General features: G+C 44.7%; 1 protein-coding gene across 1 annotated transcript in view; it reads left to right on the top strand.

Moving 5' to 3' along the window:
* The window catches only part of MED13 (mediator complex subunit 13), a 54,031-nt gene extending 40,150 nt beyond the window's left edge, over positions 1-13,881 (top strand). Inside the window, exons 17-30 of the mRNA XM_032707340.1 lie at positions 1,367-1,534; positions 2,631-2,854; positions 3,388-3,577; positions 4,077-4,542; positions 5,179-5,398; positions 5,536-5,727; positions 5,861-6,084; positions 6,184-6,326; positions 6,559-6,717; positions 6,806-6,991; positions 7,120-7,268; positions 7,479-7,652; positions 8,776-8,876; positions 9,524-13,881. Coding sequence (XP_032563231.1) covers positions 1,367-1,534; positions 2,631-2,854; positions 3,388-3,577; positions 4,077-4,542; positions 5,179-5,398; positions 5,536-5,727; positions 5,861-6,084; positions 6,184-6,326; positions 6,559-6,717; positions 6,806-6,991; positions 7,120-7,268; positions 7,479-7,652; positions 8,776-8,876; positions 9,524-9,656 — 2,729 coding nt within the window. The 3' untranslated portion in view covers positions 9,657-13,881. The remainder of the gene's footprint in view (positions 1-1,366; positions 1,535-2,630; positions 2,855-3,387; positions 3,578-4,076; positions 4,543-5,178; positions 5,399-5,535; positions 5,728-5,860; positions 6,085-6,183; positions 6,327-6,558; positions 6,718-6,805; positions 6,992-7,119; positions 7,269-7,478; positions 7,653-8,775; positions 8,877-9,523) is intronic.
* The last annotated feature ends 180 nt before the right edge of the window (positions 13,882-14,061 follow it).

The raw sequence follows: 14,061 nt of genomic DNA on the forward strand, positions 1-14,061 counted from the left end.
GTATTGAAATAGCTTATCCACCTACTTGTCCACCTGTTTTTTTGTGTTTTCTTTTTCTTTCTTTTTTTTTTCGAGGTTCCTTTTTTGTGGATTTCCTTTGTGAATATTGGATGCTTAAGGCTGTTTTTGCCACCTAAGCGTCTGTGCAAACTTCTGTGCTCACGCACCAAGCAGAGTAAGGCCTTGGCTGCCATCAGGTGTAAATTCCTAATATATGTGTGAAGTGTAACATCAGACCACTGTCACTGTCCACAGCACTTCCCTGGGTTTATCCTCTAAAGCAGCTCCTGGCTCTACAGAGGCTCTGGAATGACGCCTGTAGGAAGTGGAGAGGTTCAAGTGGTGCCTGTATTGTCAAGGCCACTCTGGTAGAATTAAACTGCTCTGATTCACTTGGCATTCCCACTTCTTTAAGGGGGAGGACGCATGTCTGACAAAAGAAAGCATTATTGTAGCCTTCACTGTGTGTTGGATCTGCCAGAGATCCTTGGGTTTTTCCTTCTAGGGTCTTTCTCAAGGAATGCCCTTTGTTGTGTGTACTTGCATACTTCTAACAGTATTTTCAAGTAGCAACTCCACAGGGTTAGGGGTGAAAGGTAAAGTTCTGGATCCCAGGGAGCTGCAGTTCACATTGGTGATGAGATGAGGAGTGCTGACAGAACAACCAGGTTCATGTGGATCCCTGGGGGATTCACTTGGAAAGCCCAGGCTGGGAATAAATTGATGTTTTCAGGCACCCAGGAGAAAACTCGGTGTTACTGTGACCTTGGGGTTTGGGATAAAAAGCTGTAGGGATACTTGGAAACAGAAGGCTTGCAAATTGTAGCCACACCAAATTTTGTGTCAGATTTCTCTTCTAAAACCCTGTACCCTAAATGGCCCAGAGGTGGCACACGATGAAATGGGCTGAGGCTGCTGGAGGCTTCTCTGGCCTTCTCTGCAGTGAGCACTGGGTGGCAGTCTGCAAACCTGCCTTTGTTGGGAGGGAAAGCCAGGATTTAAGGATTCCACAACTTGTTTGGGATTGTTGTTGTTGTTGTTGTTGGTTGGTTGGTTGGTTGGTTTGGTTATTTGTTTTATTTTAGGGGGTTTTGCTTTATTTTAACTCATAAGATGGGAGCCTTTCAGTGGGAAAAACTCCAGAGGAAAAAAAAATACAAAAAATACAGGTGGATTTTTTGATGTGGCTGAGAGGGGAAGAGGGAGAGCTGTAAATGAGGGTGTGCTGAACTTCAGATATCACGGCCTTTCGGTGTGGTTTAAAATCTCGATTCTGTCCCTAATTTGGGGGGTCTGGGCCGTTTGTGGGGAGCTGTGCTGTGCCCTGCTGTTGCAGTAGCCCCTGATGATGTTGTTGTCCCTGCAGTGGTGGATGTGAGCATGCAGTGTTCCCAGGACATCCTGCGGATGCTCCTCTCGCTCCAGCCCGTTCTCCAGGACGCCATCCAGAAGAAGCGAACGGTCCGGTCCTGGGGGGTGCAGGGACCCCTCACGTGGCAGCAGTTCCACAAGATGGCTGGGAGAGGCTCCTACGGTAACAAATCCATGGAATTCTGTCTGCTCCCACCACTCCATCCAAACAAGGCCCAGTGGCTGGGGTGCTGCTCAGCCTATTGGAATTCTAAACAGTACTTGACCTTTCTTTGCACTAATGAGAGCTATTAGGCAGGGGAAAATTCTTCTCTTTGGAAAAACACAAAATATTTATATTCCTTAAAACAGGCAATGAATTAAAGATGTGCATATAAAATTTACAACTTGGCTTGCACTGTTTGTACACACCTGACACTTCATCCACTGAGATTGCAGAGGTGGTTTTAATGTTAAAAACTGAGTAACTGCTCAGGGTTTTTTTACTCAAAATTCTTTCATTCAAAAGAATTACCCCCTTTTAATTACCCTAAAAAGAGAGTAGCTAAAAATACTGAGTTTGAAATACTTGAAAAGGTGTGGTTTATTGCTCAGTAGCTTCAGGACTGGTCAAGATCTGAGGATATCCAGTGTGTTGTCTTGATAAATGTTTGGAGTGGCCAACACGTGGTGCACATTTCCAGATAAAGGTGAATTTTGTGCACTCAGGTTTAATGACTTCATTAGCATATGGGATTGATTTACCACTGTGCACAGGAGTGACCTTTCACCAGCAGATCTTTTGGAGCTATATTTGGAACGTGGCAATTACACATTTACAGTACATGTAAATGCACCTCCTTAAGTTTGTTTCCTCCTCTGGCCCTTTACTTATCTGCTTAAAATATTTACATTTCTTCTCTGTCTTTGGTCCCTGATGGCTTTGGCTCTGTGGGGAAAGGCTTCCTGGACAGTCCAGATCTGTTCCTGATTGTCTGGGAACTAACAGAACTATTAAACACTATTAAACACTATTAAAACTGTTAAACAGCTTCTTAAGGCCCTGAGAGCTGTCACATAATAATGAGCTGATGCTTTTTTGCAGAGGGTTGATCCTGTACTTTGGATCTGTTAAAATGAGAACTATCCCATTGATTATTAGGGCTCCTTCCTGGGAGCTGTTGGGAATTAGAGGCTGTTCTGCCCATGTTTCCTAGAAGCAGGGTGTTCATTTTTAGCTTTCTGCTTAATATACTGGAAAACGTGTCTTGCTTTTCCAGGAACTGACGAGTCCCCGGAACCACTGCCAATCCCAACGTTTTTGCTGGGATACGATTACGATTTCCTGGTGCTGTCTCCGTTTGCTCTGCCCTACTGGGAGAGGCTGATGCTGGAACCTTATGGATCCCAGAGGGACGTTGCCTATGTCGTGGTGTGCCCGGAGAACGAGGCTCTGCTCAACGGAGCCAAAAGCTTCTTTCGGGATCTCACTGCCATATACGAGGTACGGGGAATGGATTTGTGAAAGGCTGTTCCTAATTCGTGCTCACGGGCACTTATCAGGCTTGTCTGAGCCGATACAAACGCTGCACACAATGCTATCTCGGAAAGCTGCTCGGGAGGATTTTGGGAATGGGCACTTGGAAGATAAGGGCTGTCTGCGCTGCTGCCGTTCCCCTCAGCGGTCGCTGTTTGCAGAGTCCTTGTCCGCCAAACGCCACTCGGTGGCCAACCCCTGTATTGCCACGCTAATTGTTTTACCTCCATTTAATTCGTTAATTGCATGCTCGGATTGTGGGAAAGATTACAGTAGATGGTGTATCAACCTGCCTGTTTGCATTCAGGAACACGCTGAAAATAAACCATTAAAAATCACTTGACGATGTTTCATAGCCCTGTAATTTCAGAATTAAAATTTGCTTTGGAAAATCGGAACTAAACTGACAGGTCTCTGCCCTTATGATATATCTTTTGTGTGGTATTTAAGAGTTTTTAAAGCTTAGCAGCTCCTTATCTCCTGTTTTCCCCTCTCTGCAGTCCTGCAGGCTTGGGCAGCACAGGCCCATCTGTAAGTTGCTGCCTGATGGGATCATGAGGGTTGGCCCCACGGCCTCCAAGAAGCTCTCGGAGAAGCTGGTCACAGAGTGGTTCTCCCAGACAGCCAATGCCAACAACGAAGCCTTTTCCAAACTCAAACTCTACGCTCAAGTTTGCAGATATGAGCTGGGTAGGACTTGTTTTTCAGTGTTTCTTATTTCACCCTGTTACCACTCACTCTTTTCCAACAGAAAAGACACCGTGGCTTATTGTCCTGCTGACTGTGGAGGTTTTCTGGGTTTAAGCTCGGAGGGGGAAAATCCAACCCCCCTATGTTTCAATATGTGCTAAAATGGCCTCTTCTCATCCAGCAGTGCCTTTAGGGAATGGCAGTGTTGCTGCCTGACAGGGATTTTGGTTGTCTTTGTCTGCTGGTGACTTGGATTCTGAAGCAATGATTTCCAGCAATGCAGCATGGCTGGAAACAAAATTATTTTAAAAAGGAGATTTCTGGATATTTCTGAAAGATTCTTGTGAAAATAGTAGAATTTTTAAATTCAATACAAGTATTTGAATTTGGGAGGTAAAACATATGCTCAAGGTTTGCTCTCTGTTTTGTTACAGCTGTAGATTTACATGAGCTTTAAAACAGTTTCAGTATAAATTTTGTGCTTTTTTTCTCCTTTTAGGTCCTTATCTTGCTTCTCAGCCCTTGGACAACTCTTTACTCTCGCAAACCAACCTGGTCCCTCCCTCCAGCCAGCCGGGCTCTGCTCTGCCCTCAGTGCCAGCCAGCGCTGGGAACCCCAACCCTCCGGCGTCGGCTCCCGCGGCCCCCACCAGTAACACCATCACGGTGACATCCAACAGTGCCATGTCCTCTGCAGCCACCACGGCCAACTCCACGCTGACCACCACCGCCCCCTCCTCCTCCTCTGCCAGCCTGGGCGGTGGCATTGCCACGAGCAAACCTTCCTCCTTCCCCCCCTTCAGCAGCCTGGGCAGCAGCACTCCCGCCGCGCTGCCCGCCCAGGCCGCGCCGGTGCAGAACGGGCAGGCGGGGGGGCAGCAGCAGCAGCCGGCGCTGCAGCCAACAGCGCTGGCTGGGGACACGCCCGTGGCTCCTGCACAGCCACACCCGGAGGTTTCGGAAAGGTACGGAACCTGCAGCTGGAAAACCCCCCGGCTCAGCTCCTGGGAACCTATTAATGCGCTCTCATCCCCTTAGTAAAATTCCTGTGTTTGTTTTCTGGTCACCAGGCTGCTTTTTAGGGAGAGTGACATTCAGTGATGGTGGAGCTGAACTTTCTGGCTCCAGTTGTAGCTGCAGTTCTAATTGCACCTCAGTGTCTGCTGCGGTACAGAAATAAACTGTCTTTTTTTTGCTTCTCTCTCCAAAGAGAGAAAATTCACCCAAGTGTTCATTTCTGTATTTTAAAGGCCTGGGGAGGGGGGGAGAAATAGATAATTGGCATCATCTTAGAGTTCTCTTTTCTGTAATCAAAGTTGTAGTAGTGAATACAGCTCTTACTGAGAGACTGGCCTTGTAGATATTCTTGTTCCCCAGTTAAGCAACAGTTGAGCTGCTGTAATGAAAAAGGCTAAAGAAAAGACAAGGGATTCAGAGTTACTCATAAGCTCACAGAGAGAACTGAAATAAAAATGCTGTTTCTTGCATCAGAATTGACTTGAAGGTCTTTCGGGTTAATATTTGACAATTTGATCTTAAAGTAAAAACAAATCTTTATAAAACTCAGCTTTTTGTAACTGGTTTCTAACTTCCCTTGGCAGCACTATGGATCGTGATAAAGTCGGAGTCCCCACAGATGGAGATTCACATGCTATCACTTATCCACCTGCAATTGTAGTTTACATCATTGATCCTTTCACATATGAAAAAAAGGATGAGAACAGCAGCTCATCCAGTTTGTGGACACTTGGACTTCTGCGCTGCTTCCTCGAGATGGTTCAGGTTCTTCCCCCCAACATCAAGAACATCATTTCTGTGCAGGTGAGGCAACACGAGTCAAGAACCAGAGACATTTGATTCCCAAGTGAAATTCAAAAAGCAGTGTACCCAAATTCTGTCTCAAAAGCCATTTAATGATGACACAGTGATTTATTTTGCCCTTCTTCAATCTGTTCCAGATTGTCCCGTGTCAGTACCTGCTCCAGCCTGTGAAACACGAAGACCGGCAGATTTACACCCAGCATTTAAAATCTTTGGCATTCTCAGCTTTCACTCAGTGTCGGAGGCCTCTCCCAACGTCCACCAACGTGAAAACCTTGACTGGCTTTGGCCCAGGTTTAGCCATGGAAACTGCCCTCAAGAGCCCTGATGTGAGTGTCCTTGAGGGTTTGTGTAAAGATGGAGATCAGAGAGAGGTCCCTGTTTGTTAAACATGTAACTGAGTAGAGCTGTTCGCAGGAATTGCTGCCCAGAACTTCACTGTCTGTTCTGTCACCTTTACAGAGACCTGAGTGTATTCGGCTCTACACCCCTCCTTTCATACTGGCCCCAGTAAAGGACAAGCAAACAGAACTGGGAGAAACCTTTGGAGAAGCTGGCCAGAAGTACAACGTGCTTTTTGTGGGCTACTGTTTGTCCCACGACCAGAGATGGCTCCTCGCATCCTGCACAGACCTGTACGGGGAGCAGTTAGAAACCTGCATCATTAACATTGATGTACCCAACAGGTAAGAACCAAACCGGTCGATTCATGAGTTCCAAATGTGGCAATAAAGACTTGTTGCAGGTGGGTTTCAGCTTTGTTTTCCCTTCTTTCTCAATTCTAGAGCTCGCAGGAAAAAGGGTTCTGCCCGCAGACTTGGCCTTCAGAAACTCTGGGAATGGTGCCTGGGACTTGTGCAGATGAGCTCTTTGCCATGGAGAGTTGTAATAGGCCGTTTAGGAAGAATAGGACACGGGGAACTAAAAGGTAACGTTAGCATTTTTTAGAGTCTGAAACTGAATTTGAAGCTTTGATTTTTTCAATAACATCAAATGTCTGTCCCTGTTTCTGGAAGAAAACCGAGATATTTTGGAGTTCTTCTGTATATTCTATATTAACAGATGTACGGTTTGTACCACACACTGTGATGTGTAAAATACAAATCTGTGTTGTGCAGCAAGAGCTGTTCCAGACAAACCTGTGTCCTCTGTCCCCTCAGACTGGAGCTGTTTGCTGAGCCGCCGGAACCTGCAGTCCCTGAGCAAGAGACTCAAAGACATGTGCAGGATGTGTGGGATCTCTGCTGCAGACTCTCCCAGCATCCTCAGTGCTTGCTTGGTGGCCATGGAACCACAGGGATCCTTCATTATCATGCCAGGTATTGGGGGAGCTCTCTCTCATTTTGGCACAGGAGCTGCTAGTGCAGGGTTTGAGGAACTGAGGAAACACTTGGTCTGTCCCCACAGATTCGGTCTCGACGGGCTCCGTGTTCGGGCGCAGCACCACCCTGAACATGCAGACATCCCAGCTGAACACCCCCCAGGACACGTCCTGCACCCACATCCTGGTGTTCCCCACGTCTGCCTCTGTGCAAGTGGCATCCTCAACTTACACCACTGAGAACCTGGACCTGGCCTTCAACACAAACAATGGTTCGTGCCTTGGGTTTGTTCTAATGAGCCATTTCCATTGCTATGGAAGATCACTCATTTCAGAGTGCATTGTCATATCCTGTGCACAGGGAAACTGTAGGAACTCACTGCTCTTGTTCTTTTTCAAGATGGAGCAGATGGAATGGGAATCTTTGACTTGTTAGACACTGGAGATGATCTTGATCCCGATATTATAAATATTCTTCCTGCATCCCCTGGTGGATCCCCCGTGCATTCTCCAGGGTCCCACTACCCCCACGGAGGTGATATGGGCAAGGTAACTACTGCAGTAAATGCAGCTCTCTGCGTGTTTTGTCTGCTTTTTCTCCATCTGCTCACTTCCTTTTGTGGAACGAAAAGTTGTGAATCGCTTGGCTTGTCATGTAACGCTTGGATATTTCAAGATGCTTTGTGTTTCAAAAGCTACAGATAATTTCTGCCAAGTCGGTGCTCTCCTGACACGAAACCATTCCCTGTTGCGTTGCAGGGTCAAGGCACAGACCGATTGCTGTCCACGGAATCCCACGATGAAGTCACCAATATTCTGCAGCAGCCACTGGCCCTCGGCTATTTTGTGTCAACTGCCAAAGCAGGTCCATTGCCTGACTGGTTTTGGTCAGCGTGTCCTCAAGCACAAAATCAGTGTCCCTTGTTCCTTAAGGTACCGTACAGCCGCCGTCCTGCAGGGATCAGAGCTGGGAACTGGGGTGTTCCAGACAAAGTCACTGCTTGTCTCTTGGGATAGCTCTGCTTTTGCTTCGGGAGAGGTTGGATGCGAAATTCTTGAGATTTGGCTTTTTGTCTTTGCTTTTTTTTTTTTTGAGGGAAGAGAAATGAGTGATGGAAGTAGCAAACGTTGTGGAGGGTCTGGTTTGCTCGTGGTTTCCTCACAGTGGTCTGGGCTACAGGATTTTGTAAGAACAGGTTGAGTTTCTGGACAGAGCTCTGGTTAAGGCTGGACCACTGTGGGAAGTGGTGGTACAGAGGAAGATACACAAGTGCAATATCATGTCTCATTTGCACTGGGTAAAAAAAGTACTAAATGCATCTCTTTCTGTATCACACAAAGCATAAAAGCTGTTTTTTCCACTTTGGCTGTTGCCAAGTTATAGCCATTGTAGTATCTGTCTGGATATTGTCTGATCCCCTTATCTTTTTATGGCACAATCAAGACATCCTTGGCACATGGAAGGCCATCCATGGGTATACAGAGAAACTTTCTGTATTAACATTATTCACTTTTGACACAAATCAGCATCTAATACTCTGCTTTGTTTTCTAATGATACAGATACATCTTCTGCAGCCTTGTTTGTGTCTGGATTAGCAGTTCCTCTTGGCCTAAGCTCAGCTGTGGCTTTGGTGTAGGGTATTATTTTGAAGAGGGGATTTATTATTTACACTAAGCAGTTGTAGATATGACATATAAATAGACCAGTCCTATGGAAAGCAACTGAATTTCCAAGTGTGTACGTTACCACACATCTTGGGCCACTTGAGTGGCTTTTTTAATAATCACTTAGTGCAGCAAAGGGATTAAAAAACCAAACCTAAAATATGTTGCACTAGTAGCACTGTGCTTTCAGGAGAGATCTGTGTGAGTGAATGTCAAGAAAACCTTTATATACCGATAATTCCTTGTTGATGGCTTAGGGATAAGGTTTGTTTTGGTTTGTGTGTTGGAGAGAGAAGGTGACTGCAAGTTTCAGGCCTACAACGTGGGGGGAAGAAAATACGGTGTAGTTGGACAGGGCAGTAACTTCTGGTTTCCTTCTTCCTTCTCAGGCCTCTTTGCACCTCCACGTGCCTTCAGTGCAATCAGACGAGCTACTCCACAGTAAACACTCCCATCCACTTGATTCTAATCAAACTTCTGATGTGCTCAGGTATGTACCTGCAAAAAGAACATGCCTTTCATTTCAGTGCTGCTGCAGTGAAGCTCCATGTCTGTTTGCCTGGCTGTTAGTTTTTTTTTTGTGCTGCTGATATCCTCAGTGCATCCCAGAGCCAGGGAAATAGCTGTGCTTTAAGTGATTACGTGTCACAGAACAGTGGAGTTAAACCCAAACATCTCTAAGCCCTTCTTTAACTAGTCAGAGTTGGGTGCAACTGAAAATGTCTGAAAGACACTGAATTTCTCAAATAGAAGAGAGTTTGATGTCTAACACAGAAGGCAGTAGTAGTTAAACCAGAATGTTGTGGAAAATCTGAAATGCTGAAGGAAGGAGCCCAGACTCGTGTAAACAAACATGGGACACTTGTTGAGAAAACAACAGATTTTTTTGCTTTGTATTTTTGTAATATATGAACCTCTTGACATGAATTAAGCAGAGACAATTACAATGACAGCTTTCCACTGAAAGCAAGTTTAGCTTTGAGCTGCTTGTAATAATTGGGAAGACATGTTATTTCAGAATGTTGGCTAACCTATTTCATGTTTTTAGTGCCAAAGAAGCTGGATTATCGTAAATTAGGGCTGTGAAATCCTGATGAGAGAATCTGTTGGCCTGACAGCAGGTTGTTTGTTTTTCAGGTTTGTTCTGGAACAGTACAATGCACTCTCCTGGCTAACCTGTGATCCTGCAACCCAGGACAGACGGTCATGTCTCCCAATTCATTTTGTGGTGCTGAATCAGTTGTATAACTTTATCATGAATATGCTGTGATCTTCATCTGAATTTTGCAAGACAAAAATGAGGAAAAGGGATATTTCACTGCAGGACTAAGTTATAATTCTTCTCAGTGCAACTTGTTTGTGATGGGGTATGAATCTTGTTACTTCCAGCAAATATTGTTTTGACTTGTGAGAGGGGCAGCCACCGCCCTGCTGTCTGTGAGTCACTGACTATGGGGGACGCTTCAGAATGATGATCAGAAAGTGTATTATAACATTTTTAGTAGCAAAATTAACCATTTTTCCCCGGCCACAGTATTTGTGAAGAGTAATGAGCCATAGTACCCAGTCATGGTTAATGAATTTTAAAAGCATGGAGATGAGAAGAAACGTGAGGAACAATTAAGTTTCAACCTATGGCTTCAGAACATCAAGATGTTCTTTTATTGGATAATAGTACTTAGTATTCAAAAATGCCTGCATCTCTTATTTATTGTAAGTTTTTAAATGTATAAATTGTCTTATATTTCTTAACCTCTTTTATAAAAATTTTCCTAGAAGGTTTATACTGCCTTCTTGCTTTAAAGCAATTGGTCTAAAATATATGTAATCGTCTTAATTAAAAGTTGCAGTAGGTTGCTTTTAGAGTATTATTTTTTTGTAAGGGGTGGGTGGGGACAGTAAATTTGTATTGTCTTGATGTACAGTTTAATGGGGATAGAGGGGTTAATGTCCATACCATTGTGTGTGGGGGATTTACAGCTAAGCTGTAGTTGCAGAGTACATGTACAGTAATGAAGTTCACTGTGTTTATATAAATTGAAAAGGTACCGGGTCTTACAGCATTTTATATCACACCTTTCCAGAGTAACAATGGCAATATATAAGTGATATTGTAGGTGGTTTAACTTGTAGTGAGAATAAAACGAATAAACTCTTCAACTGAAGTTTGTGTTATGGTTCAGGGCTGTGGCTAGATTCTCAGATCCACTTCCAGGAACACGAGTTCTAATATTCCAAGAATATCTGTTGTGCATTGTTGTTCCCTGGATATTCTTGGCCCTGTGCTCGCTGCATTGGTTGCTTCCACATTTGCGATGAACTGCGAATCTGAGGCGGAACACACGGGAAGCTCTGCCCTGATCCAAAGTCTCCTGTAGAGGCTGAAATTTAGCCCAGCTCTAGCCATTGCACAAATGCAAAAATAGTCAATCTTGACTTTAAGATTGGTGTGTGTTTAACTAAAATGTGGTGTATATAGATTCTCAGTGAATTCTGGTATTCAGATTTTATTCCACTAGTAAAACAAACAGCACGAAACCCCGAACATTTTCCTTTCCCATGTCCTTTTGGCACTGTGGGGAAGGTCCCAAGTATCAGTGTCTGGCCTTCCCCGGATCCCGTTTTCAGGCTCTGGCTGGGGCGTGTGCCAAGGAGGCTTTGCCCTCTCCGAGGAAGGGACTGACAAACCACAGGGCTTTCCTAAACGTCTCCCTCCAGCTACAGCCACCATTTTTTCTCAGTAGTTTCCTTCCTTTTTCCTAGCACATGCCAAATGTCTGATGCTGCTCTAAAATAGCCCCTACGGGTGCTGAAGAGCAGCTGCAGATGCTTTTTCTGGGTTCCTTATCTGACTGCCAGATGAAAAACTGAACTCCTGCAGCGCTCACGGGAGCCTGTCACGATAACCCGTGTCCTGGGTCTTAATACTGTCTGTCTCTGGTTTAAACCTGTAAAGGAGCAAGTTTTAAGATCCATTTGTGCACCTGCTGTTAATCCTCCACAAGGAAGAATTTTGCTTGCGTTTACCAAACTTCCTGTGCTCACGAAAACTCTCGTTTCGTAACTGCAGAATCCCTGCCTGGGCTGCTTTCTCGTACCAACAGTCTCCCTGAATCGTGTACATACAACACGAGCGACTTTTCGGGTTTTGTATAAAGAAGTTGTACAGTTGGTGACGAAAATTTTCGGTCGTTTCTTCAGGACAACACGAGTGCAATCAGAAGTTTAGCCTATTTTGATAAATAGAGTTCCAAACTGGGTCTGTCCATGACTTTACCTCGGTGACGCGCCGCAGATTAAACGGCACATTATTGTCTTACGGAAGGTTTTCTCTCATTTGGCTGAGATTTTTTGAAGTGGAAAAGTGCTCCTAAAACTGGAATTTTCCAAGTGTATGTCCTTTTTTTTTTTTTTTTTCCTTTCGAGCTTTGTTGCTAAGTGGTCATTTTTAACCCTGGCTCAGTCAACCAAGTTCCAAGGGCTGGGTTTTTGGTGTGGCTTTGTTTGTGTTAAAGCTGCCTTGTGTTCCTAAAGGTAAGTGAATCAGCTTCCTGAACGTTGGTGTAACTGTATTCTGTTACCTGGACCAGCCTTCCCTGTGAAACTCTCCTACTGTGAAAGCTGCCAGTTTCCCACTCCCCACCTCAAATGCAATTAAAGTAAATGATAATATTATAACCACTATGAAAGATTAGAAGGGCCATTTCTGGAGTGATAGTCCCAGCCGGCACTGTACATATCAAACCTGCCAGCACCGTGGAGCCAACTACTATAGTGGGCATATTTTGTTGTTAGCTACTTTCATTTAACTATTTTAAGTGCACATAATAGCTGGTGTATAAATAAAATTGTCACAATCCAGTAACTCGGGTTGTTTAGCAAGTACAAGCTTAACCAGTTGAAAATTTCAGCTACAGCTTTTCAGAGTGGTCTTGCATGAAAATGTTCCTGGCAGTGCTTTTAAGTAGCTGTGGAGGTTTATGTCCTCCAGTGAAAAAAGAAGCTGAGGTCCTTCCATTCCAATTAAAAATATGTATTTTTACCCAGATATGACTGTATTTAAGCCTTTTAGTCACCTTTGACTCACTACTATTTGAATCAGGTTTCTGAAGACCCTGTTGCTCGACCAGCAAGGCCACCAGCTGTACTTGTAACAACCCTTTCAAAGTAGCTGTAACATTTAGATCTTTCTAACATTCTCTGAAATAATTAAACATGAATGGATTTATAATTAAATCCTCAGCTATGTTCTTACCTAGCTGTCAGTTATTGTATTTCTGTATTTACCTCTGATGGTAATTTTAACTTCGTGTGTTGCTATGAAGACTTGCCGATGTCTTTAATCAAGCACTATTTGTTAATACTGTAATATCAAAATATTACGTTGCATTATTTTAAAGCTTTCAAAAATAAGAGTAAAACCTTTAAAAAAAAAAAAGCTATTGCACCATATAATTTGCTGCACAACAGTATGGCACCGCATATCAGCCTGTTTGGGTAGTAATGCTGCATAAACCTTGTTTTGAGCTGGGTTTCTTTGGAGAATTCATTCATTAAGGTGACATTGTACAGCATTACTGTCTTGCAACCTCCAGCTGGGAAGGTGGTTTTCTTTTATTATGGTTTTTGTTGGTTTGTTTGTTAGTTTGTTTTGGTTTTTTTTTAAGTAAAGGACCCAGGACTATGCTTCGTACTTAAAGGGGTTTTTTTATTATTATTTGTGGGTGTACTTTTTATTTTCAGTGGAGTAAAGCTTAATTTACAGTAAAACTGGATTTGGGACCTACTACAATCCTCAGGGTCACTTTTTCAGGACGTTACTCATCGAGCTTTAGGTTTTTCCGAGTCAACTGGACGTGAGGACCTCGCCGAGCGCCGGGTTGGGAGGACGCAGCCTGTGGCCTCGTGACTGGACATGTCGCCCCTCCGGCACGGGTGGACACACCGGGGAGCTGCTCCAACGCCCCATGGCACGGCTGGACACACCAGGGAGCCGCTCTGGCATGGCTGGATGCACTGGGGAGTCCTTCCAACACCGCTCTGGCACGGCTGGATGCACTGGGGAGCCTTTCCAACACCGCTCTGGCACGGCTGGACACACCGAGGAGCTGCCCTGACACCCCTCCAGCACAGCTGGACAGGTCCAGGAGCTGCTCCAACACAGCTGGACAGGTCCAGGAGCTGCTCCAATGCCTCTGGCACAGCTGGATATGCCGGGAGCCGCCTTGGCACGGCTGGACACGCCAGGGAGCCTCACACAGCCCTGTGCCCTGTGCTCATCATTGTGACAAACACAGAAATAAAAAGCGATTTAAAGGAACAAACACTATTGCTGCCGAATGCCATAAACACTGAGTTGTACAAAATTGTGATCGAGGAAATGAAACGTTAAAAAAAAAAAAAAGGTTTATACTTTTTAAAAAAAAAAACAAAAACAAAACCAAAAAAAAAAAACAAAAATAATTTCAAATGGAATAAATTATTCATGAAGCCTTGATTGTGGTGTGGGTTTATTGCGGGGGCAGCGCAACCTCAGCCTTTCTCCTCTTTAGCCTTCCTGCCCTCAGCCCTCCTGTCCCTCAGCCTTTTCCCCCCTCAGCTCTTCCTGCCCCTGAGCCTTCTCTCCCCTTACCCTTCCCGGCCTTCCTCCCTCAGCCTTTCCTGCCCCTCATCCT

This window comes from Chiroxiphia lanceolata, chromosome 20, assembly GCF_009829145.1.
Source record: "Chiroxiphia lanceolata isolate bChiLan1 chromosome 20, bChiLan1.pri, whole genome shotgun sequence".
NCBI classification, from domain to species: domain Eukaryota; kingdom Metazoa; phylum Chordata; class Aves; order Passeriformes; family Pipridae; genus Chiroxiphia; species Chiroxiphia lanceolata.